The 26132-nt window shown below is 39.4% G+C and overlaps 1 protein-coding gene across 1 annotated transcript; it reads right to left on the bottom strand.

Annotated features, from left to right (window-relative positions):
• Nucleotides 1-17171: 17171 nt before the first annotated feature.
• On the bottom strand, nt 17172-18734 carry LOC136248013 (tigger transposable element-derived protein 1-like). Its single transcript, XM_066039830.1, has one exon. It carries the CDS (start codon nt 18708-18710, stop codon nt 17172-17174), a length of 1539 nt encoding a protein of 512 aa, XP_065895902.1. The 5' UTR covers nt 18711-18734.
• Nucleotides 18735-26132: the final 7398 nt, after the last annotated feature.

The following is a 26132-nucleotide window of genomic DNA, read 5'->3' as shown; positions in this document are numbered from 1 at the left end:
CGGCTGATACTTATCCCTACTTTGATGGGATGCTCTCCACCAAATGACACAATCCTTAAGTTATTTGCCCTTCCACCTCGATATGGTGGTTTGGGTATCATAAACCCAACTCTTATTGCAGCTGAGGAGTATTCAGCCTCGTGTCACATTACTGAGCCTCTTTCACAATTCATTCTGGACCGGGGTACCAATTCGGCTATTGTTAAAACAGAACAGCTATCTCGCAAGTCCGCAATCCGCAATTCCAAATCTTCCAACTATTCGGATAGATCTTCCAGTTTGCGTACCCACTTGGATCCCTCCTCTCAACGCGCTTTAGATCTAGCCTCAGCCAAAGGGGCCTCCAACTGGCTTACCACCGGGCCCCTACAGGAACATGGCTTTGCACTGCATAAGTCCGCGTTTCACGATGCCGTGGCACTACGTTATGGGTGGTCTCCTCAGCGGACTCCTGCTCACTGTGCATGTGGGACTTCCTTTTCAGTGGAGCATGCTTTATCCTGTCCCAAGGGTGGCTTACCTTCTATCCGACACAATGAGATCAGAGATCTAACTGCTACCCTGTTGACTGAAGTATGCTCTCAGGTAGTTGTTGAACCAGAGCTCCAGCCGGTTTCACAGCAGGACTACCCTGCTTCTGCCAATATCCAAGATGGTTCCCGTATTGACATCGCCATGAATGGTTTTTGGGGTGGAAGAAGTGAAAGATGTTTTGTGGATGTGCGGGTGTTCAACCCTCTGGCTGCTACTAATGCGTCCTCATCACTGGTCTCCTGTTATCGGAGGCACGAGAACATTAAGAAACGTGCGTATGCTCAGAGAATTCGTGAGGAGGAGCATGCCTCTTTTACCCCCCTGGTAATGTCTGCCTCTGGTGGTCTGGCTCATGAGGCTTCTGTTTTTTATCAACACTTGGCTCATCAACTTTCAAATAAGTGGGGCGATGATTACTCTGTTGTCATGGGGTGGTTAAGGTGCTGTCTATCTTTCTCTCTCTTGCAGTCCTCCTTACAATGCATCCGCGGAGCCCGCTCATCCATCGGTCACTATGTTAAGACTCCCCCAATTGTGGAGCTGATTCGGGCAGAGTCTCAGTTTGCCGTGGACTAAGAAAGTCCCGGTTTGTCCAGCACAGGTCATTTATGTGCTAGGGGTGGTAGGCAAGGGCAGTCCATCAACCCGGGATAAAAAAAATTATAAATTAAAAATATAAAAATTACAAAAAAACTCATTAACGAAAGCACTTGGGAAAAAACCCATAGTTAATTTTTACGTTCGTGTATCGTCTAACACAACCCCGGTGAGCATTAGTTTGTGCACTTCGCAGTTAGTCCTGTACATTAATTGTGACTGGATCTACGAAAACCGTTCTTATCGCCCAAGACAGGAAGTTTGATTTTTTCACACAAACACAAAGCTTAATGAATGCACTATCAAGTTTCACTACCACAGTCGACCAGAGTAAAGTGGTCTGCTTTTGCTGGCTGCTTTTCTAGAGCACAGTGGCGAGCCGTACGAGTGGTCTGGGGTCTTGATGGAGCCCTGGCCAACCAGGAGATGGCTGTGTGTGGCTGTACAGCTCTGTGGTGTTGGACAATGACCTGTGCTGTAAATTTCCTTTCATTTTAGCCAGTTCTGAGCCCTGAATGGCCTATAACTTGGCCTAATTCATCCCAGCACGTCTCTTTCAATTTTTGAACACCATCTTGCCCGCCTTCCTGGGCCCCCGCCTCCCACCCTTCTGGAGCTCGCCTGATACAGACCACCTCGGTTTAAAAACTATTTAAAATGGCGGGAAACTTAGCTGTTGACTACTTCAGTGGATGATCAGGAAGGTAAGAAATTGTTGTGAAACGTGTGAAAATTTAGTATGCGTAGCTACCACCATTGGCCAGCTACAACACACAGAATATTTAAAACCGACGTTTCTCGATACTTTTAAATGGGCGATAAGACCGGTTTTCCCAGAGACAGTCACAATTAATCAATTAATTATTTATGACGTCATTTCTTCTTATTTTTTTTTCTTAGTTATGTAATTAATACTTTACAATACAGTAAATGTATTGAGGGTCAACCAACAACCCGTGTTGGCAGCCCGAAAAAGTTAAAACTTAATTTACTTAATTACAAAACTAAAGTGCCAAGAAATTGCTAGATAAACCTACGTTATAACAATTACTACATCTGCAACAAAAATGATACGTACAAGGATTGTCAGCTGAAAAATGAAGTGTGAAGTGTTGATGTAGATACTTGTAGATGTTGACTTTAAAGACTGATAGTGGCTGGCTTAGATCGATGGATGGTAATTTATTCCACAGTCTTGATATTCTGTTGAAATAGAAGTTCCTGGTGTACTTGTTAGAAGTGTAGACATGGTTGAGTTTATTATTAGAGGATGATCTGGTGTTTGCAGTGCTAAAAGAAACATGATCATGTATATTAAAATTTTTGGAAGGCTGCTTTAGAGCTTTGATGAAAAACATGATGTCATAGAAATCCAGTGTATACATTAAAGGCAATGGATCTAGTTTGAGGAGACGAGTCTGATAGCTAGATTCATAGTCTTTAAGGATGAATTTAGTTGCTTGTCGCTGAATCTTTTCTAGGGTAATAGTGTCTTTGATCAAGTATGGATTCCACAGCTGAGAGCAATAAGTTAACTGAGATCGAACAAGAGTTATGTATAGAGTTTTTTTGGCTTTAACAGAGTGACAGTTACTAAAAGCATGCCTTAGGAGGCCGAGATATCTATAAGCCTTGGAAGTTATATGTTTGTAATGATTCTCCCAGGAGAGGTTGTCAGAAATTTGTATACCCAAATCACGATGACTGTGCAGCCGAGGAAGTGTGTTACCATCAAGTGAATATCATCTGTGTTTATTTCTACTTAATCATTAACAATCTTGTACAAGTATATCAATTTTGATTCATTTCTTCTCTCTGCTAAAGTCTTAAAATCAATTCTTTCCAACATTTCTGTAACACTAGCATAAGGTGAGCAATTATTAACATAAACCTCACTGATGGTCTTTGGACAGCACCATCGCTGCCAGTTTCCCAAACCCTGAATTAAAATTGCCTGGATTTCCCGTGTTCCAGTCTAGTGCTCTCAACTATGCCGGGGTACTGATGAAACCCGGAATGGAACGGAACGGAATGGGATCAATAGGGCACTCGCCAAATTTAAAAAAATGGGACTGTACACTGTTTTCAACGTCTTAACACTAACTAGAATTGTGCTAGAATTAGTTTGCTTCTGCTATTGACATGCTAGAAGTCATTTGCTCAATGGCTCTATTTAATTCCCACTGCAAGAATGCGTTGTAAAATCGTCTCAACTGAACAACGATCATTTAGCTAAGCTTTAGTACCCACTATGCTGCTGACTACACAACTCCAATACTTTCATATATATGTACGTCACCCAAGAAGAAGCCTATAAGAAGATTGGGGTATGTCTACGTCACTAGTTCTAACTATAATTTTGAGTATAGCTACAGTACTTTAAATTCACGAAATTATTATTTTGTTAAATGATTACAATACACTAAGGCCATCACAAATTAATTTTATGTTTCTCGGATGCGGCGGGTCAACGATTTCACTTTTCTGAAGAATCACTTAATTGGCTCACGTGAACTCACATGGCAAATGAAATTGACACCTTGGCTTCACGAATGGGTGAGTGTTGTTTTGAAACAAGGTGTAGTCATTGTTAAAAACAGAACAATAGTGAAGTGCTCCTGTGGGGAGACATTTGGTTCGCTGGTTTAAAAAGTCACTCCTGAATTTTAAGAAGAAAGATGAGTCAGGTAATGAGAATATATAGCTCACAGTGGGTGGCTACTTTGCTTTAGTAATTCGACATTCTAAACATACGTGTTAATGGAGTTTAAACATATAAATTGATATTAATAGTGAGAAGGGATATACAGTACAGCTCACGGGTAACGTCGCATGTACACGAATGACGTGCGTAACGTGCGCTCGTGTGACCCGTGTGGATGCAGTAAGGCTACAGTAATGCTTCACGATAGCTAAGTTTACTCGAGAGTGTCACGAAAGACCATATAACAGGTCTCACCTATGGTCTACGGAGGCGGCACTGGCTCAGTTCCTCCAGCTGTGAAGTCTCCTATTGCAATGCCTGTGTTGTAGCTGCCAAATACTTGGTAACTTAGCTACTGACTTGACCTAGACTCTGTCACGAACTACAGTCAATACTGTAGCTAAGCTGGCTAGCATTAAAGTTACCGTAAACCTAGATGGATTGGTCGCCAAGTAATGCCACAGATCCCCAGTTAGTTAATTGTTCTAATTCGTATTTTGTTTATCTACATAGTTAAACGAATGGTCAACCAAAGTTTCAACTCCAGAAGCCAAGAAATTTAGAAGTTACAGCGCTACGAAGGGGCTTATAAGTGCTAACAGCAAAAAATCGATTTGTACAGTGACAATAAACTACAGGCACTTAATAAAACGATCATAACATACGGATGCAGTCCTCTACCAAGATGAAACTTGTACCACCGAATTCTCCATGAATACTCAAATCAATTGCTGGGTAAGTTTTGTCTTCCAGACCTTTCCTACGTCCACGGGGGACCGGCGAAAGCGAACCAACTCGATAGTGAAACGCTCGTCCAGCGCAAACAGACTAACGCTGATATATTATGTCTCCTTGAGAGTAATGACACAAAATAAAGATTTTGGAACTTCTCTTGCTTTTGGGATCACGATGCTACCAAGGTATTTGGTGTTATCACTTTCTTTCAGTGTGAAACAAGCGATTTAGAATTTACGGATTTTTTCGTTTTCGTAAATATTCCACCCATTGCGTTCACGTGCGTTTATTGTATGCATTCTATACTGTATAATTAGCTAGCTAGGCTTGCACGAACATAATTATGGGACCCAACACAAATATTTATTGTATTATTGTATTAATGCTGTACAGTGACCAGCACTGAAGGTCTGCAGCAACATGTGCTGCAGCCTTAGGATTACCTAACCTAATTTCAAGGACTTAGACTTAGTGACTTGTAGCTGAAAAGGTGTAACAGAAAAGGGGTCAAAGTAAGGAAAAAAATCCCTCCAACCCCAGGAATCGAACTGCAGGTCACCCAATGTCTAGTCGGGGCCACACTTAGTCTCCTCCAGGAGGGATGGATTTTCTTCCTTAATCCTAAAGTATTCATTTATGTGATTTAAGTGTTGTATGAAGTTACTAAACTCAGTAGCGAGTGTTCTCATGAGTGGCGAGTTTCTCGCGCGGTTAGTGCATATCCACCCGATATTCCACAGGTATTGTACAGTACATTGCAAAATAATGATCCCGCGAGAAGATGCGAGCATTACTCGCATGTGTATACTCGCGAAGTTACCTGTGAGCTGTACTGTATCAACGGTATATATAAAGTCTGTCTCTTCAGCTTTGTAGTCACGGTAGGTTTTGCTGATCCAGGTATAGTGTGGCATTCCATATGCACTGCTCTGTTGTTTTTATTTGCTGATATCTTTTGGTAGAAGCCACTTATTGAGGTGCAGTTTGCACTAAAATGATTCTAAAAATAGCACAATATAATTCCATGCCAAAAATTTAAAGAAATGTAAAATTTTTAATTTAGTTGGAAATCTGTACTGTTAACAATTTCAGCTGGAGTATAGCTAATTGGGATCACAGTTTTTTAAAACTTCCTTAACCTCTGAAAATTCTTAGATCTGCCACTGTTGAGCACATAATTTATTCGCAGTGGATATTCGTTCAGCAGCCGGACGCTATTTCTTTTTGATATTTGACGGACGTGTCACCCATAACTCGAGTATCAAACACACTTGTTGTATGAAGGTAAGTTTTTGGGTGAGTTCAAGACAAGCTAGGGTTGGAGTGACCGAAGCAAGCGTCCCAGCGAAGCCGGGCCTACCCTAGCTCACCTCGAACTCACCCAAAAGCCTCGCCATAAACTTACCTGTGAAAATCATCGTGCTTAACAATCAAACATTACATTAACCTTAAGATTAGGGATCGGGTTCAGCTTTGATTTTTTCACTAGATATTCTTCTTATATAGGTTTCTTGCTGGGAGCAACGTAGCACAGTAGTTGCGATTCTTGGCTCACACACTGGAGGTACCGGGTTCGATTCCAGGACAGATTTTTGTTTTCTTTTTTTTTCGCTTGAGGACCGTTTTGTCTAAATTCTTTTTTATTTACGTGACTGCTGGATGGATATCCACTGCCTAATTATTTATCTATATTTTCTCACTGAAACTACCGATCAGTCTCTATAACAAGCATTTTTGCAGAACACATAATTTATTTGTCTATATTTTATCCCCTTGATAAATACAATGTAGCTACTGTGTGAAAATCAACATGGATTCCAATCCAAGTGATCATGTGAATCACAGTTACTGGACATAGTAAATGATTTTAGCAAAGTTTGAATGCTGGGGAGCAGATTGATCCTTTATTTGTAGACTTTGCAAAAGCCTTTGATACAGTACCACATGAATGACTCAGGGGCGTAGCTAGCCAGAAGGTCATGGAGGGGCAGGCATACCCCACGAAACACTCAAAATCATTCATGATTGCAAAAAAGGCTAATGACCCAATGGTGGGCTAGCCAACATACGGTGTTGTATTATTACAGCTTAAAGAACTAGCTACCTAACTATTTCAGCACTGACTGCTTCCAATCGAGATAGCTATATTCGTCGAGCATCATCGCACATGCCACAACTGTACTCCAACAAATTCATCCACAGTCCGATAGAGCTAATACTTTAGTGCAAATACAGGTTACTTTACGTTAGCCACAGCCTGTGCTGCAGTCCTAGCACACTGCTGACAGGATTACGTATTCATTCACTTTACTCGGCGAAATTGAAATGCCATGTATTGCACGAAATCCCTCCTGTCTTGCTAGCAGAACTTGTAAGCTTGACTCATCCACCTGACTGACTGACTGACAAAGTAAAAACAGACTGCACTGCCGTACGTTCAAAGGTTCAGTGTGATCGACTCGATAAAATAAACTTGGTACATTTATTTAGCTAACACTTTATCACCACGTAGACAGTAGGTTCGTAGCGTCATCTGCTCTTTTTTGTCACTTGTGACTCCTGCCGCGGAGAAGCAGGTCACTCTTTTTAGATTCAAAAATATTCTATCACGCGAGTAATCTAGGCTAAATATAGAAGTATGTCTCTAATATTTTCGTTCGATGGATTCACGAGCGAGTTGAATGTTGTGGGGTTTTACTCTTTTCACCACCTTTCATAATCCTTACGTAATATTAAGCTCAAAAGCATCCAGACTTCCTACTGTAGTTGTTGCTTTCTCTCTTCGACTTTAGGGCACGCATCTAGTAGTTGCCGCGAGTAGTAGACTTTAGGGGAAGCGTCCAGTAGTTGCCACGAGTAGTAGACTTTAGGGGAAGCGTCTAGTAGTGTTAGCGTTAGGGTTAGGGTTAGAGTTCAGCTTTGGTTTCTTCTTCACCTTTAGGGTTAGGTTCTTCTTACTATATACAGCTTATTTCGTTAGTCACATTTATAAGATACATTTATAAGATACATTTATAAGATACAAAAGAAGGTAATCAAGAGAGCTAGCAGCGGTAGCATAATCGGTAGCACACTGGACCATCACACTGGGATCCTGGGTTCGATTCCCCTTCAATACTGCACTTTTTTTTCGCCTTTTTGGTTCACCGATTTTTGTCTAAGTTCTGTAGGGTTATGAAATAGGGTGAAAAGAGTGATACCCGAATGTTGTGTGTGCGCATTCACTAGCAACCCCTGGTGATACCGAGCAGCAGTGTACATAATTTACAGTCATTTGCGTGTCAGTTTAACACTGGTAAACTTGTGACGAAGGTTTTAAAAAAATCATTTAGTGATGGGGGGCAAATTCCCCCTCCTGCCCCCCCTTAGCTACGCTTCTGATGACTCTGCCAGAAACTGTCACATTACAGTATTACAGGATATGTAATAAATTGGATCAAGAACGTTTTGTTTGATAGATCTCAAGTAGTTGTGATTAATGGATATTGTAGTGAACCATGTCCTGTTTTGTTTGGAGTGCCACAAGGTACTGTTTTAGTACCCCTACTGTTTTTACTTTTATCAATGACATTGTGCAAAACATCAAGTGTACCATCAGACTATACAATGGCAGATCCACGATGAGGTATTTCGGACAAATGCCCCTCTCTTCCTTGTGGAGTAGCCATAACTAGCTACTTCTTTTGATTAAAATATTTAACTTTATGTCAGGCCATAATCAACTTATAAATCATGAAAATATGTACAATATACTAGAATTTATTACCGTAGATTCCCTAAAAAATCGGCATCTCTAAATATTCGGCAATCCCCTTGCTTTGAACGCAATGTGCTCTAAATTTCGGCAAGTACAGAAGACTTTCTAATTATAAGCGCACTAATTTTTAAGCACTTGGAGTACTAATTGACGATAGTAGGGTCTGCAACTCGAAAAATCGATATCCTTCAATCAACTACCTAACTATTGTTATGTGTTAGGCTAAGTGTAACTTGAATAACACCAGCGTAGCAGCCAAGTTTGTAACTTTCTTCTGGTAGAAAACGATACAAATGTCTTAAAATCTGGTGATTTTTCGTTGCAGCAGTTCTTAGGGTTCTTCGTATGCCACGATATTCACTCTCAACATTGCTCAAGTAGTCTATTTTTTATTTTATTTATTTATTGATTAGCAAACACCCAACAGGGTTTTTACGCTAATGTACAAGGTACGTACACATAAGTGCCTAGTTTAAGTTACAATAACATAAGTGCCTATAATTTAAGTTACAATAATGATTAGTACTAAGTTACAATAAGTGCTAAGTTTCAATAGGTGCTAGGTTACAACTAGTGCTAAATTACAGTAAGTGGTATTTATTATTATTTATTAATGCTTTACAGCACAAGTGCTGAAGGTCTGTAGGACACCTGGTCCTACAGCCTGCTCAAAGACTTTAGCTAAGTTACAATAAGTGCTAGAATTACAATGAGTACTAAATTACAGTGAGTGCTAAGTTACAATAAATACAATAAGTGCTAAGTTACAGTTATAAAGTAGGAGTAGTTAATTGTTTAAATGTTTCAAGATCAATGGTAGATAGATTTGGGATACATAGATCGTTTCAATGGGGAATAGTTCTGGGTAGGAATGAATAGAGATACGTGTTTACTGAAGATTGTATATGATTAAATTTCTGATCATGATGGGCTCTGGTAGCAGTTTGATTTAATGATGGCAGACAGCGATTTGGGACCAATAATAAATGATTAACTATCTTGTACAATAGGATGAGGCGTGATTGCTTTCTGCATTCTTGTAAAGATGGCCAATTTAGTTCATTTAACATGTCTGTGATACTGTCACGGTGGTGTCTGTTCCAAGGCTTATTTAAGACGAAACGAGCAGCTCGATGTTGAATCATTTCAAGTTTAGAAATGTCATTTTGGTGGTGTGGGTCCCAGATGGCACAACAATATTCGATAGATGGTAGCAGAAATTGCATATTCTTTGAAGTGTTTATGACAGGAATCTAAATTTTGCTTTAGGAAATCAAGTAATCGATTTGCTTTGTTGCATATGTAGTCAATGTGATCGTGCCATGAAAATTTATTGTTCAAGTAAACTCCAAGATATTTAATTTTTTCTACTGATTTCAAGGGCACTCCATTCATTTGATATGTAAATATTTTGGTGGTATGGTGTGTGGTAACTTGTAAGATGTTGCATTTAGATACATTAAAGTCCATCTGCCATTCATTTGCCCATTTTATAAGAGTAGTTAAGTCATCCTGCAGAATCTTCTGATCACTTGGTGAGTGTATAGGCCTATAAATTAAAATGTCATCTGCAAACAGTCGCAACTCACTATGTATGTTTGTAGTTATGTCGTTGATATATATTAGGAAAAGGGCAGGTCCAAGAACTGAGCCTAGGGGGACACCAGATGTTATGTCACAAGATATGGAATAACGGCCTTCTATTACTACTTGCTGTGTTCTGTTGTGTAGAAATGATTCAAACCATTCCAGCAAACTTCCTCTCACTCCATAATACTCCAGTTTGTTTAGAAGTCAAGCATGTGCAACCTTGTCAAAGGCCTTGGAGAAGTCTAGTACTGCCAAATCTACCTGTAGTTTATTGTTTATTGCTTTGGCTATATCATTGACAGTCACAAGCAGTTGTGATTCACAGGAGTGATGTTCTCTGAAGCCGAATTGATTATCTGTTAAGATGTTGGTTGACTCTAGATGTTTCATTAATTGGCTGACAATGATGTGCTCCATGGTTTTGCAGATTACCGAAGTTAGTGATATTGGACGGTAGTTTTTGGGATCTGATTTGTCTCCTTTTTTATAAACTGGTGTGACATATGCATGTTTCCATTGAGTTGGTAATCTACTGTCTATCACAAGGCCGGAGGAGACGGTCCGGTTGGTCAGGCCTGAGCCGGACCAATAATCTGGAGTTGAACCAACTAGCTGACCAGCTCGGACTACATTACTCTCATACAATCTTTGGATGATCACATCTACATGTAGCTACGTACATTTTACAGATGTTATTGAAAATGCATGACACAAGTAGTTACCTAGTTTCTCAGCTCAGCCTAACTAAAGCGCAGAACTACACGTATAGTACCTCCAATTACCTTACAGCACAGCATAGCATTCGTATCGTTTTGTACAGAAATGATTGTGGGTTCTACGTACAGTATCACGTGTGCTGACAGTTGGCATTTATCACGTATAAGGTAGGCGCCTTCTTTGATTCTAAACCAGCACACTTATATCACAATTCAATCTTCATAAAATAATCATCAGCATTCCTTGGCTTGTCTCTCTTGGCTTCTTTTACTGGGCGAAGGGCTGGCAGTACGTGACAAACCAGATGACTCATTCCGCGGCAAGAAGCTGTACACCCATACTTTACATGGTGGCCATCTGGATGAGATGTTGAGTCCTCTTCAACTACCTACTCGTCCTGTCGAGATACTGAGCAAACTCTCAGTCTCACCCACATCGCGCCATTTTCGAATACTGATTGGTATCGCCAGTATATTTACGTGATGATCCGTTCACTTCATACAAACCAGTATAGTAGTATACTGTATTTTTTAGCTGTGTGAATTCACTGTATAGTAATTATATCAGTCCTAGCTAAAGGGGGCCATGCTGCATGGGTTCCCTGTGAAATTTGGGAGGAAAGTTGCAAGTTGCTAGCTAGTTTTACTTTAAAATTTAGCATCAATTTTAAAGTTTGAGGCATTTTCAAGCCTTTAACTTGCAAAAATTCGGCAGCTCCTGGGGGTTGCACCCCCAGACCCCCTTTGAACTTCTAATTGCTAGCTATAACTAAATGAACCATACAGCAAAGTTTCATGCTGTCTCCCCATAACTATGTCAGGTCTACAATTATACATAGTATAGAAAGTCTGAGGAACAACAGATATGCTTGAGCATATTTATATAGCTAGCTAGCAGTGAAATATCAATAAAATTACATATTTGAGTGTCTAATTTTCAAAAATTTCCTGTAGGGGCATGCCCCCAGACCCCCCTAGAATGCTCATGCTTTGCACTTCGCAGAGTGTGTTTCGCACACTGTGCAACAGCTCCTCTCTCATTGGCATGTATATAGTAGCATATTCAACATCATAGTCAATGGCCTGACCAACTCAATTTTCCCTCCTCCGGCCCTGTATCATCAACTCAAAGTATTGGTGGTTTGATTTTATTGGTCAGTTTCGAAAATACCCATGAAATCGCTTTCATTTCCGAATAGGAATCATGCAGTGTGCTCCTTTTGTAAATATTTGTGTTAATTGTTCACTCAGGCATTGTCTGGGCCAGTGCAGGTGTGTTTTATACTGTGATGGCATCATAGGGAGAGTCTCAGATTGCTGGGCTAATGGAGATGCTGAACCTAATGCATACGAACTGGTTGTCACTTGATTCCAAGTGATGATTATGGTTGAAATTTCCTTGATTTGAATTTCGATCACGTGAGTGCCTATTTCATGCATTGGATTACTCTATGCGTTTACTGGGCGAGATAGCCGTATTGTTAGGTGTTTATAAGCTTCGTATCCTTGCTGTTGGAGACTGTCTCACTGATGTATCAATAATTCTGGTAATTGTTTGCAAAAATCGCGTCATTTTGGCCAAATTTCAGCATATAGATGGCTCAGCCAGATGGCTAACAAGCTTCAATTATAACCATAATCCGCATGCAGGTACATTACCTAGTACTGGTCATTGCTGACCGACGGCGCAGTTTCTGCTCTGCTTGTCGTGTGCTCCAGAACAAGAAACATTTAGTCTGTCGCCAAAAAGCTGCACAGATCATGCTGCCACCGGAAACTGACTAATAAAATCAAACCACCAATAGCTACTTTGAGTTGATGATAGACTACTTGAACAATGTTGAGAGTGAATATCGTGGCATACGAAGAACCCTACGAACTGCTGCAACGAAAAATCACCTGATTTTAAGACATTGTATCGTTTTCTACCAGAAGAAAGTAACAAACTTGGCTGCCACGTTGGTGTTATTCAAGTTACACTTAGCCTAACACATGACAATAGTTAGGTAGTTGATTGGAGGATATCGATTTTTCGCGTTGCGGACCCTAACGAAGGTCTCCTGAGTACCCAGTATTATTATTATTATTATTATTATTGTTTACTGAGCAGTCAGCCCTGCTGGTGTGCTCAGGAATCACATAAACACAAATACATTGGGTACAATAATATGATTGGAATCTAGTCGTAAATAGATCAGTATCTGCAATTTCAATTGTATCATTTGGTAGTATGTTCCAGTCGTTTATTGTTCTTGAGAAATAGCTGTTTTGGTATGCCGTAGTGGATGAGGTAGGTAAGATATAGTGAAGATGGTGATATTGCCTTGTTGGTCGTGTTTTTGGTAAGTAATAATGAGGAATTTGGAGTGATTATTATTATTATTATATTGTTTAATTAGCAGAGCCCTCCTGGGGCATAAGCGTTAATGTACATTAAATTAAAAGTGATCGTATAATAATTATTTGAAGCTGACAATATACACTGAAACCAGCAGGTCACTTCTTGTGGAAGATTGCTCTCTACACAAAATGGCACATTCAGAGATTGTATTTAGATGGATGATATAGTAACGCATTGTGACTTCAATACTCGTGATGTGTCACTGCTAGGCAGCAACCATATACACGGCACTGCCACATCACACTTGCTCGCACACACAATTTTGCTAAAGATTTTACAAATTGATAACTAAGGGGTGTGGCAACTAGCTGTTTCGCTCGCAAGACTGTGTGGCAGCTGTTTCCCTTCTGTACAAGTGGCCACCAAGACAGGTCCACTGTGGATGAAAGCCAGGCATTAGATATTTGGTATTTCATGTGTTGAAGACATTCCAGGGCTTCTGGTAGTCTCAAATCTCACCACAGTTTAACTCAGGCAGTGTTGTGGTCACCACTAAACTACTGGAATGCTGTGTTATGTTCATCTTATGCTTGGCTACTATATTGTAGAACTGAAATGGATACTCTGAAAAATATATCCTATGGATAATGACTTCATCACTTTCTTCATCAGGACCAATAGTGAAACTTTTTACACTTGGGGCTGACAGTCAACTGCCTATGTCTGAAGCAGTGCTTTTGGTGCTCTAACAGATTGGCTGCCCCCTTGCTGCCAGCACTCACTGTCTCATACACTGTCATACACTAAATCCATCTCTATAGCCAGTTAGAACAGCATGCTTCTTACCTATTTTTAAGGCCGCATAATGCAGCCACCTCTTTAAAAGGCAAGGTTAGAAAATTTTGTCCCTACGGCCTGAATAATGACCAGTTTTCACTGTACTATTAGTGATTAGTGATCATGGGGGATTATTTATTAAGATACTAAGATATACAAACGCTACAACCTCTAAATATAGCAGTAAAAGTTTTACCCTGGTCCAATGTCTCGTAATAATCGTGACTCCGTGAGAGACTCTACTGTGACAAATACATGTTTATCATGATATGTACTAATCGCCTTTTTACAATTACAGTTTTACAACACAAATACATGTATAGAGTAAGCGATCTATTGTCGGACACCATCTATAATCGGACACGTTTTCTCAGAAACTACTAAGCCGAATCCTCTGAGCTTTGGTGTGGACAAACTTTACACTTAGCCTAATAATATACTAAAAGATGAGCCTGGTAGCTTTTGTGGTTGCTTTGCTATAGCCGATTAAAGTGACTGTCCGAAAACCTCTAATATCGGAAGTTTACCTCTTTTATCGGACACCGCCTAGCAATCATCCACTAAAAGACGAAATTCCCCATAACCACCACCATCTGTTAGGGTAACACATGTACTTTCAAAGCAGCCATAGTTTGTTTATTCCTTCCATTCATAAGCGGAGCTACTATAGTAAATGTGTGGGTGTGTAGCGAACTCTATAATCGGACAGAGTGATATTTTGTTTCACGTTGTTTTAGGAGTTGGAAGTTATACCTTTAGTCAAAATCAGCTTGAAAATGAAAGGTGTATAAAAGATATAGTTGTACTTTCTTTCAGCGGCGGAGGAAGTAGTCGATATGAGGGGGGGGCTGGGCTGACCCAGACTAAAAAAAAAAGAAAAAAGGTCACAACCAACTGACAAGAGCTTTCCACCGCACTACAGCTACCATTTCTAGCTAATAAACAACATAAAAATCCTTACATAGCTCGCTACACACTGACTACTTTATTAGAGTGACTGCTCTATTAGAGTATCTCGATCTTTATCACGGTTTTCAGCCCCACTCCAAGAAAGATAATTTCGGTGTGATATCATTCTGAGGGGGGCTAAGCCCCCCCTCAGCAGACCTAGGGGGGCTTTAGCCCCCTAGCCCCCCCCCCCTTCCGCCGCCTATGCTTTCTTTGAGACATAAAATTTTACCATCATTTTCAATTAGCTATGGAGGGCTGCTGTGTTGTTTCACACACATGACACATAGCTATAGTAATTACACCGACATTCAGTATAATTAGCTAGCTGATTAATTAGTAGATTAAAAAACACTGGATTTATAACATGCATGTATGTACTATAATGTAACTGTTATGACAAGCCTATAATGTAGACAAAGTAGTTAACTTCAAACTATAGCTGCATGCATGAGCTTAAAAATCATTGACTGCAGAAGTGGCAAATGTAGTGATAGTCATCCTTTTTGGCTGTTGTTCTTGGTATTCCAGCACATAAACAGTGATGCCATTCAGTGCATTTCTCACATGCAACCCAATTTCTTGACGTTGGGTGAGAGCAGCTCCCAGCGGTACACGAGTTTTGTTTTCCACCTGCAAATTTTACACGTGTGAGAGTATTATATTAATAGAATCAATAATTTATTTAATTATTGCAATGAATATACCATTTATAACTCTATATTATAAGGCATTGAGTTAATTACATTTCTTGCTCTTGTCAGTTTCACAGGTTTTGCTGATTGGTGTATCATGGCTTTCAGTTTGGCTACTTAACCAAAGATTATATCTCGGATCCAGCTGTAAATCATATCCATTTTCCAACCTTTTCTGAAACTTCTTGATCTCTTCCTCTGAAAACATGGATGCATCTTGTACTGTGTAACAATAATATAATAATATTGGTAATATACTTTGATTTTAAACTATATGAGCAGAGCATTTTATGGTGGCATGATAAAACCTATATAATTATTATGGCTATATATAGGGTATAGCATACACAATGACTAACACACAGTTTAACTACATATTAGGGTTACATGCAGGTGCAGTACAAAGTAGTTTGGGAGAAGGATATTATTTTGCTTAACTGTCAAACCAAACAGCCATTCTTTGATATATAATAGAGCTCTGTAACAGTGCATACAAAATGCTCTAAATGAAGTCATTCAACATTGGAAAATTGACATTCAAATTATCTATACTATCTGCTGTATTGGGCCTAATGTATTTCGCGGACTGGACTCACGGACTGGACTCACGCACTGAGCTGGAAACTGCTTTTAAACAATAATCCAGGAATTATCCATCTCTTGCAACACTGGAGACACCACTATCGAGCTACAACTGCTGATACTGCTCTTCCTTACAAGTTAACAAACTAGCACTTGCACTAATTTATTAGAATACACTTATGATACACGAGTACTATAGTATGTTCACGTTGAGCTGGATCCTGAAAAACAGATAAAAATCCAAAGTGGATTTTTTCTCAGCAGAGTTAACATTTCAGCCAACCAGATGATTATTGATAACAGCAAAGGTGTCAAAAACAGACACGTGTGGTTTGGCTCCATTACAAGTTCAGGAAAGGGCTGTAATGGACACTACACTTATAAGGCTTCCCCATAGGAAATGTATTGTGAAAATTTTGACTGGCCATAAATATTATGTCAAACATTTGAACAAAAAGATTTTGAAACAATTTTAAGGGGGTTAAGCAATACTACAGATGAGCCAAATTTCAAGATCGTGTGTAATTGCATCCATAAGTTATTAAATGTTTTTGAGGGTTTAGCTCAACAGGAACGTAGCTCAACAGGAACGTACTATAGCAGTGATAAAGTGTGATAGAGGCTATTGTTGTAGCTAAGCTGTGCTGCTCCAGTATTTAGCACTGGTGTTGGGACTGTAGTTATGAGTCAGTTCATTTGCATAGCCCCATCACCTCGCTAGTGGGCGGTGCCACCTAGCTACCCTGCTAAGAATTATTACTGGCTCATCTCTACAACCTTAGCACTAGTGATAATGCAATAAAGGAAAAACATCTAAGCTACAACAATAGCCTCTACCATGCTTTATCACTGCTAGTACTCGTGTATCGTAAGTGTATTCTAATTAATTAGTGCACCGCTAGTTTTTTACCTGTAAGGAAGAGCAGTATCAGCAGTTGTAGCTCAATAGTGGTGTCTCCAGTGTTGCAAGAGATGGATAATGCCTGGATTATTGTTTAAAAGCTGTTTCCAGCTCAGTGCGTGAATCCAGTCCGCGAAATACATTATGCCGCTGTATTGTGCCCAAACCTGTTGCTTTAGTTTTCCTCTGCTGTTTCTTTGCAGATTGTTGCTGTTCTTTTTGCATCTTCCGCTCTTACCTTAGCCTTTTTCGCTCTTCCTTTTTGTTTATTTCTTCATCCTTCTTTTGTTTTTTCTCTTCCAAAAATTTGAGATTTTCACAGTTGGTCAGTACCCTTCCACAAGATACTGACTTGACTGATGGCAAAACAGGGTTAGGCAGCACTGGAAAGAACTTTTCAATTGCTGGAGTGGGAGCAGGCATTAACATCTTCACTGTACTACTAGTGGTATCAGGTTCTTGTATTTGCTGATCAGGATGGTACATTTTTACCCACTGTTGGTACCGATTGTCGGCTTGTGGATTTTTTGCCTCTAATTCATATCTTTCTTGAAATCTCTCAAGTTCCACTTCAGTAAAGGTAGGAAGCTTTCTTGGCTTTTCCAATGCACTAGGCATTGGGCTGCAAAGTGGAATGAAACCTAGTTCATCTTTAGCAGCAGTTTCCTTTGGATGAATAGTTATGGCAGTTCTGTCAATTGGATGAACTCCGGTTGTCTTAAATCCACCTATTATGTTACTTGTAGACATGGATTGTTTCCATGCTTCATTCAGTAGCTTGGAAAAGACAAATCTGTTGACAGCCTTTCCAGTAGTTGTAGTGTATTTATGACAAACTTCACTCCATTTTGCCTTCAAAGGACTAAAACATCCTTTATCAAGGGGCTGGGTCAAATGGGTGGTATTTGGAGGCAAGACAAATAAAACCACCTTTTCTTTAGCAGCCATATGTATGGTGTCTGGAAAGTAATGTGATGAATGACCATCCATTAATAAAAGAAGTGGTCTGACAGTTGGTGCATACCGTAGAAAGTGATGGTGAAACCAAAGTTTAAATAGCTCTTGATCTATCCATCCTTTGTCAGAAAGACCATATATCGTGCCAGGTATCTCACCATTAGTAAGCTCAGGACTCAGAACTTTCTTATCCCAGATAACCATGGATGGAAGACTATGCCCTCCTGCACTAACACAGGCTAGCACAGTAATCTGTGCCTTATTACCTGAATTGATTGCATGAGTTGTATGTTCTCCAGAACAGTGAACTGCTTTCAATGGTTTTGGTGCTAAGGGGAAGCCACTTTCATCAGCATTAAACACTTGACATGGCTTGTCCAGTAAGTCATACTCCGCCATTGTCTTCTCTAATAGGTCAAAGTAGCCATCTATGATTTCTGAATCTGTGGCTTCAGCTCTAGCCTTGGATAATGGAACTGAGGCTCTTAAAGTAATACTAGGATTCCGTGTGCAAAATTTCTCCCACCAACCATTTGATATCTGTCGATCAACACCTCTACTCTGTGCAATTCTTTGAACCAACTCAATCATATCCTTCCTTGTCTTTGGGTACCCTATTGCTGAGCACCGTCTCACAAATGCTACGAGTTCAGCCTCTTCTGTATCACTGAGTAGTCGTTCTGGACCACTTCTGCTACCTGGTTGAACTCTGCCGAGTACCCTATCACCAAGAGTAGACTTTGGTACACTGTAATCCAATGCTGCCCTCCGGATGCTTGACTTATGAATAATAACTGCTCTCAAAGCCTTTTCCATATTTTCTTCTGTCCAATTCTTGTAAGTTCCAGGTCTATCATGCTGATGACTTAGAGTGTTGTGGTCATGTTGAGCCTTGGATACAAATATCCGTTGACGTAATGGACCACATATGAGCTATAATATTGGTGGGGACTATTCTACGGAACGGAACGGAACGGAACGGAACGGAATGATGGACTAAACCACGGAACGGAACGCTTTCTAAAATTGAAGCTTGCAACTTACCATTGCTGAAACTTCCCTTCCCTTATAAGTTAGCAGTGGCATCTCCAGTGGGTGATTAAACATAAGATAAAAAGAATTAACGGATCGATTGTGGGTTTTTGTTGGTTGTCATTAGTAACGAAGTATTGTTGTGGGATGAGCTGTATCAGTGATGTTCATCCATACGGAAGGGAACTTTATGTGAGCTGTTTTTCTTATTTAGACTTTAGAAAACAGTCTGGGCCGGTCTTTCAAGTCATAAGTCAGTGTATCATGTACCACGGTAGTGGTACATAATAGGGATCAGGCAGAAATTTTTCAAAACACTCTAATAGAACGCACGCCAAAAGCAGCCTTCCGGGCTTTAGATTTTATTTCTAAAACATTCTAGACCTTTCTTTTGTGTTTACAACACTAGCCAACAAGTATTAAAAGTAAGGGAAATGGTTTTAGGTGTTTTTTAAAATTTTGATAATGGTTAGATTCTCCATCTTCTTCTTCTTTCTTTCTTCTTTCTTTCTTTCTTTCTTGTTTCGCGCGCCTACAGCTCGTAGGAAGTAGATATCAGCCCTAAAAACGTATGGCGTATTTAAAAAACATGCGTACCCAGGTCTGTGTGGTATTAAAATCTTCCCTCTCTAATGCGATTGCGAGATATAGAGCAAGAATCACTCTTCGAGACGCCATTCGATCGAGAAGCCATACAGATGATAATATAGAATTGTTTAAAATTCCATTGCTTTAGCTCACAGGACTAAAATGCATCAAGTTGTATCACACTAAACATTAAACATAACTATTGTTCACTGAAACTCGGGTTTTAGACTTCCTTCATTACGAGACAGTGAAGGGGGTGTGGCCCGCACCTCATCACTTAAACTATTACTGTACGCCTTTCGTGTATACTTTCTATTATATTCTTCAGCTGTTTACCAGCTAAGAGTCGACATAACAAGGCTTGTAAGCTATTGGAACACACTGGTAAATTTCGAATTGAAAAGGGGTGTGTCCCTTCCGTACGCGATTGAAAAATAAAAAGCGGGATACTCCGTATACTCAGCACTTTAATTGGAGTCGACCACGTTTTGTCAAGCGTGTGTTTTACTCGTGTTGAGGAAGAGGAAGAGGAAGAGGACAATGATTAAACTTAATTATGTAATTGTTTATTAAACTTATTTATGTAATTGTTTATTGCCAGTTGATATTACAATGGGTTTCTTTATTAAACAATCATGTACTGTTGAACGTATATTTAAGAAGTAGTCCATGTGCATGGACATGAAAAAAATCATGAAACTAGTGGGGCAAAAAAATTATTAATTTTCAACAAGTAGAATAGGGATCAAAGATTTGATTTTGAAAAAACTGCGTAAACAAGAAGTAATAGGGATGATAATCCACAAAATTCTATGCATCATCAGTTCAAAGCAAGTTATTTGAATAGTGTACACTCAATTTGCGATTCCTATTTCAACTTGTGGTTAAATTTTGTTAAAATGTTGAAATAGGAATCGCAAATTGAGTGTACACTATTCAAATAACTTGCTTTGAACTGATGATGCATAGAATTTTGTGGATTATCATCCCTATTACTTCTTGTTTACGCAGTTTTTTTCAAAATCAAATCTTTGATCCCTATTCTACTTGTTGAAAATTAATAATTTTTTTGCCCCACTAGTAAATAAAGCAAGCAGGAAGATACTGGTAACAGGAAAGAGCCAGCTGAATTAAAACTTGAAGAATTTTGTGCAGTGTGTGAGGAGCAAATATTTTGGCAGACCGCAAGGAGGGTATATTCTGCAAACATCACTGAAGTGTATGCATGGAGTTATTTATATATTAACAGCTGGTGCAGTGGACTAATGCCGTATTCAATAGTGAGCTGATTTTATCTGTTGCACAATTCAAGGATGTGTCTGACTGCTAGCCTTGAATCAGGCCAAATGCCAAAACTCCAAGATCAGCCAAATCTCTATTATAAGCCGCATGTAAAACCATGCCTGTAGCCACCAGGCAAACGTGATTTGGACCAGGATGTGTGTGTAATTTCAATGTATCTAGTCAGACCTGAAATGGAACACTCACATTAATTACATACCACCTAAGAATCCTAGGATTTCTTAAGTGTAACATTTCACATGCTTCACTTCAAACAAAACAGGTTAAATTTGTTCGTCTATTTTCAAGTGATTCCCAGTCCAGCTGGTCCATGAAATTACAATGGGATCACATGTATTTGTTACAGTGAGGGCTGTCCTGTGTTGGATCTACTCTAGAGTTGAGATTTCAAGGTAGACTCACTGCCAATGTACTGACACTAGTACTGTTGTAGCATGTTTAAGTGGAGGACAAATGAAATAGTAATGCTAGATTATTTATGTATTTTTCATAATGAAATTGATATCCCATTTTGATTTGTACTTCCACTTTGCAACATATTCAAGAACAAGAAGCTACCACACTTAATCTCCAACCACTGTCATTAATTAACCAAGATCTCACTAGTCTGTAATTCACCCTACTGTAGTGATTTTATTGATTCATCTGTATGTTTTCTTCATTTTCCTTTGAAGTTGTACCAAGAGTTCATAATAAGGTGGAGTGTCTAACTTGAACGCATTCACCAAACACCCTGCTTAAAGTAACACCTCGGCCTTATTTCAGAACAAAGGCTTTACCTTCTTCAGCAACACTAATCAACAGTTTTCTATCCCCCAGTAAAGGTGTTGATTTGATGAAAGGTGAACTTTACGCAGGGTGTTTGTACAGGCCATACTGAGAGTTAGACACTCTCTCCCATACAAATCAGTATTACGAACTCTTGGTTGTACAGTATAGGTAAACAAAGATAAGTTTCTCTCCCATCTTATTCTAGGATTTCTATTGACAAGGAAAATTCAATTATTTGCATACAGGCTCAAAGTTGAGAAAATATAAAGAAAGTGAATTAATATTATACAGTCAGTTTGCTTTTGGATATTTAATGTCTCCAACCACAACAAAAATTCTATGAATCCATGCATCTCATCACTGGTCGTCTGAACATTCTGAAAGTGATACCTCACTCAATCAACCATATAATCTGTTTATTAGACTGAATAAAGTCATGATTACCTAAACAATCACTTAATTAATGTTTTATAATTATCCTATTCCATTTTCCTGGAGGTTCCACTGATAAAATGCAATTTCAGCAATGATAGCAAGTTGATTCAGAAAGCATTCCATTCTGTAAAATAGACCCCATCCAGAATTCAACTCAGTACTCAGGCTGAGATATCTGACAATAGTCCACTACTCTGTTAATGAATCATTGATGTTCACACAATGTAGCCTCCTTGAGGTATCTGAATGTTTGCTCCTCACACACTGCACAAAATTCCTTTAGATTCTGCTTAGACTGAGTTGATTCAGCTTGTCACCATACTTGTTTCTTTTGTAGTGTAGCTATACACATACTGATTTATGCCGATTAGAAAGGCTGGGCCTCAGACTGTACATTCTAAAGTCAAGTAAGTAAAAATAACTCACATACTAGTAAAAACAAGTCATGCATTAGTTCCCTACTTGATATATCCGAAGATGAACACACTGAGTCAGCTATTCCCACAATTAGTACTTCGTTACTAATGACAACCAACAAGAACCCACAATCGATCCTTAAATTCGTTTTATCTTTCTTGGGGTAACGTTTGATTACCTGCTGGAAGTGCCACTGATAACTTGTACAGCAATGGTAAGCTGCAAGCTTCAATCTGAGAAGGCATTCCGTTCCGCAGTTTAGTCCATCATTCCGTTCCGTTCCGTTCCGTTCCGTAGAATAGTCCCCACCTATAATATTATAGTAATCACTATTACAGTTTATCACTTATGCTACAGCGTAAAATAATGCCAATTATTTATGCTACAGAGTAAAATAATGCCAAGTGCACACCGTTATTTACACAGCATTAATTAGTAGCTAGAGACTAGCTAGCTAGCTGTTGTTTTATTGTATAATAACTTATTAAACCACTACAGTAATATAGCTACAAGGCCAAGAGTTACGTATGTACAACAACTATATATAACTTGGGAGTCATACCTGCTCTGGTATCTACTGCTCGAACAACAAAGTGTTTTTGAACAGAAAGTCCCGCAAAAAATACGAAAATTTGGAAATCCAGGCGTCCGATTATTGAGGTCACGACACACCCGAACATTTACGATTGTAGCTCCGCTTATGAATGAAGGAAAGGAAATAACTATGACTACTTTGAAAGTGCATGGCTTACCCTAATAGATGGTGGTGGTTGTTTGGATTTTCGTTTTTTAGTGGGTGATTGCTAGGTGGTGTCCGATAAAAGAGGTAAACTTCCGATATTAGAGGTTTTCGGACAGTCACTTTAATCGGCTGTAACAAAGGAACCACAAAAGCTAGCAGGTTTATCTTTTAGTGCATTATTAGCCTAAGTGCAAGGTTTCTCCACACCAAAGTTCAGATGATTCGGCTTAGTAGTTTCTGAGAAAACGTGTCCGATTATAGATGGTGTCCGACAATAGATCGCTTACTCTAGTTAAACTCACCAATTGCGACTAAATCCCTTCAACACGAAAAGACAAGTAATGAGACAACCTTGGAGACAACAGCCACACAAGCCTATTCTGGTGCGTTTATTTAGTAGTAATATAAATTTTAAAGGCGTTTATTTACAACAGGACATAATTACGCGCCCCTCTATTGTCTCTGTACATACTTGCCTTTTCTTTACTATTCTCATTTCATTTCACAAGATCTCTTGGCAGGGGCGTAGCTTCTTCACTTGAATTAGTCAATGCTTGAAGTAGATCGAGATACTCTAATAGAACAGTCACATTTCTACAAGTGCCATATTTTTATATTGTAAAGTCTGTAAGTAGCTAGTAATTTAAACTATACAATCCGATGCTAAGCAGAAGTTGTAACTATGCTAAATATTGATTGCTGTGTTACAGCTGTTTTGTGACTGCTCTAATAGAGTATCTTGATCGTTTCAATGCAGTACAAGATGAAAGGCAAAGTGTTGTTAAGGGTTTACTAGTTAAAATGGGTGTTAGTTGACTGCAGTTGCATGCCACTAACAGGGCCGTCCAGAGAAATTAGAGGGCCCAAGGGAAAAGACTTTAAGAGGGGCCCAGGGGCAAGGAAGGGTCTAGATCCTGACTGCTCTATTAGAGTATATCGATCTTTCTTTAAACAGGTATTCAAGTGGCCCCTTTCGGGCTGTGGCAGGGGGCAAAATACCCCAGTTACCCCCAATGTTGGGGGCCCTGGCCACTAAAATTACAGTTATATTTTAATATTCTGTCACTGTAATCTGGGGTTTCTGTCAAAACCATGGAAACTCACTTACTGTTATCAACAGTGCATTGCTTATTCTAACAAAAAGTATTGAAATTTCATCCCAAAACAGCTTATAGCTGTAAAAAAAGTGCGCGTCCAAGTAAAGCAGAGTTAACTGTGACGAAAAGTTATGATATCATAATGCGGCCATGTGCGAGGTGTGCAAGTTGTAAAATTAATATTAGCTAATCAGATAATACAATGTTATTGTTAAAGTGTTAATGAGAACTATGTGATGCTGCTAGTTTTTAAGTGTGTGAGCATCTTCATAAATGCCACATAAATTTAATTCTCAATAAAGCATATACAGGAAAGGCGGCTAAACTCAAACTATTTATTACTATCAGAGAATCTATACACATTCCTTTACTGAGAATTAAATTTATGTGGCATTTATGAAGATGCTCACACACTTAAAAACTAGCAGCATCACATAGTTCTCATTAACACTTTAACAATAACATTGTATTATCTGATTAGCTAATATTAATTTTACAACTTGCACACCTCGCACATGGCCGCATTATGATATCATAACTTTTTGTCACAGTTAACTCTGCTTTACTTGGACGCGCACTTTTTTTACAGCTATAAGCTGTTTTTGGATGGGATATTTATTACAGAACTCTCTGCATGGCGGTTTTTTTGTAACTTAACACTTTGCAAGGTAAATTCTTCTAGCTGATCTCTCTACAGAGTGATTTGTTTGTAGCTGAATTCAGTACAGGTGATTTGTTTGCAGCTGAGCTCTTTACAGAATGGTTTCTTTGTAGCTGAACTCTCTACAAGGCAACTTCTTCTAGCTGATCTTTCTACTGGGTGATTTGTTTGCAGCTGAATTTTCTACAGGGTGGCTTGTTTGCAGCTGAACTCTCTACATGGTGGTTCTTGTAGCTGAAATCTCTACAAGGTAAATTAATCTAGCTGATCTTTCTACAGGGTGATTTGTTTGTAGCTGAACTCTCTACAAGGAAACTGCTACTAACTGATCTCTGTACAGGGTGAATTGTTTGTAGCTGAGCTCTCTACAAGGTAACTTCTTCTAGTTGATCTTTCTACAGGGTGATTGGTTTGTAACTAAATTTTCTACAGGGTCATTTATTTGCAGCTGAACTCTCTACATGATGGTTTCTTTGTTGCTGAACTGTCCACAAGGTGAATTCTTCTAGCTGATCTCTCTACAGGGTAACTGAACTTTGTACAAGGTGCTTTTTGTAGGTGATCTCACTGCAGGTTGATTTGTTTGTACAGTACAGCTCACGAGTAACATCGCATGTATTTACGTGCATGACGCTAGTGAGGTGCGCTGGAGTGACCCGCGTGGATGCAGCAAGGCTACAGTAATGCTCCATGATAGCTAACTTTACTCGAGAGCGTCACGCAAGACGAGACAACAGGTCTCTCCTATGGCGTTGTGAGGCAGCGCTGGCTCAGTTCCGCCGGCTGTGAAGTCTATTGCAATGCCTGTGTTTTAGCTACCGGATACTTGGTCACTTCGCTACTGACTTGACCTGTCACGGACTACAGTCAGTACTGTAGTTAGCAGTAGCTAGATGGATTGGTCGCCAAGTAATGTCACAGAACCCCAGTTAGTGCATTTTTCAAATCATATTTTCTTTATCTAGATAGTTAAGAAATCGTCAACCGAAGTTTCAACTCTAGAAGCCAAGAGGTTTCGAAATTACAGCGCTACAAAATGGTAACAGCAAAAAATGGTGGAGACTATTCTATGGAACGGAACGGATCGGAACGGAATGATGGACTAAACTACGAAACGGAACGCTTTCTCAAATTGAAGCTTGCAACTTACCATTGCTGAAACTGCCCTTACGAGTTATCAGTGGCACCTTCAG

The sequence above is a fragment of the Dysidea avara genome, chromosome 2 (assembly GCF_963678975.1).
Source record: "Dysidea avara chromosome 2, odDysAvar1.4, whole genome shotgun sequence".
In the NCBI taxonomy this organism is placed as follows: domain Eukaryota; kingdom Metazoa; phylum Porifera; class Demospongiae; order Dictyoceratida; family Dysideidae; genus Dysidea; species Dysidea avara.
The sequence above is the reverse complement of the archived record's forward strand: the minus strand, read 5'-3'. Positions and strand labels throughout refer to the sequence as shown.

What these genes read in the sequence shown, in the direction of transcription:
- LOC136248013 (XM_066039830.1), bottom strand. Translation starts at nt 18,710, where the DNA reads ATGGAAAAGGCTTTGAGAGCAGTTATTATTCATAAGTCAAGCATCCGG.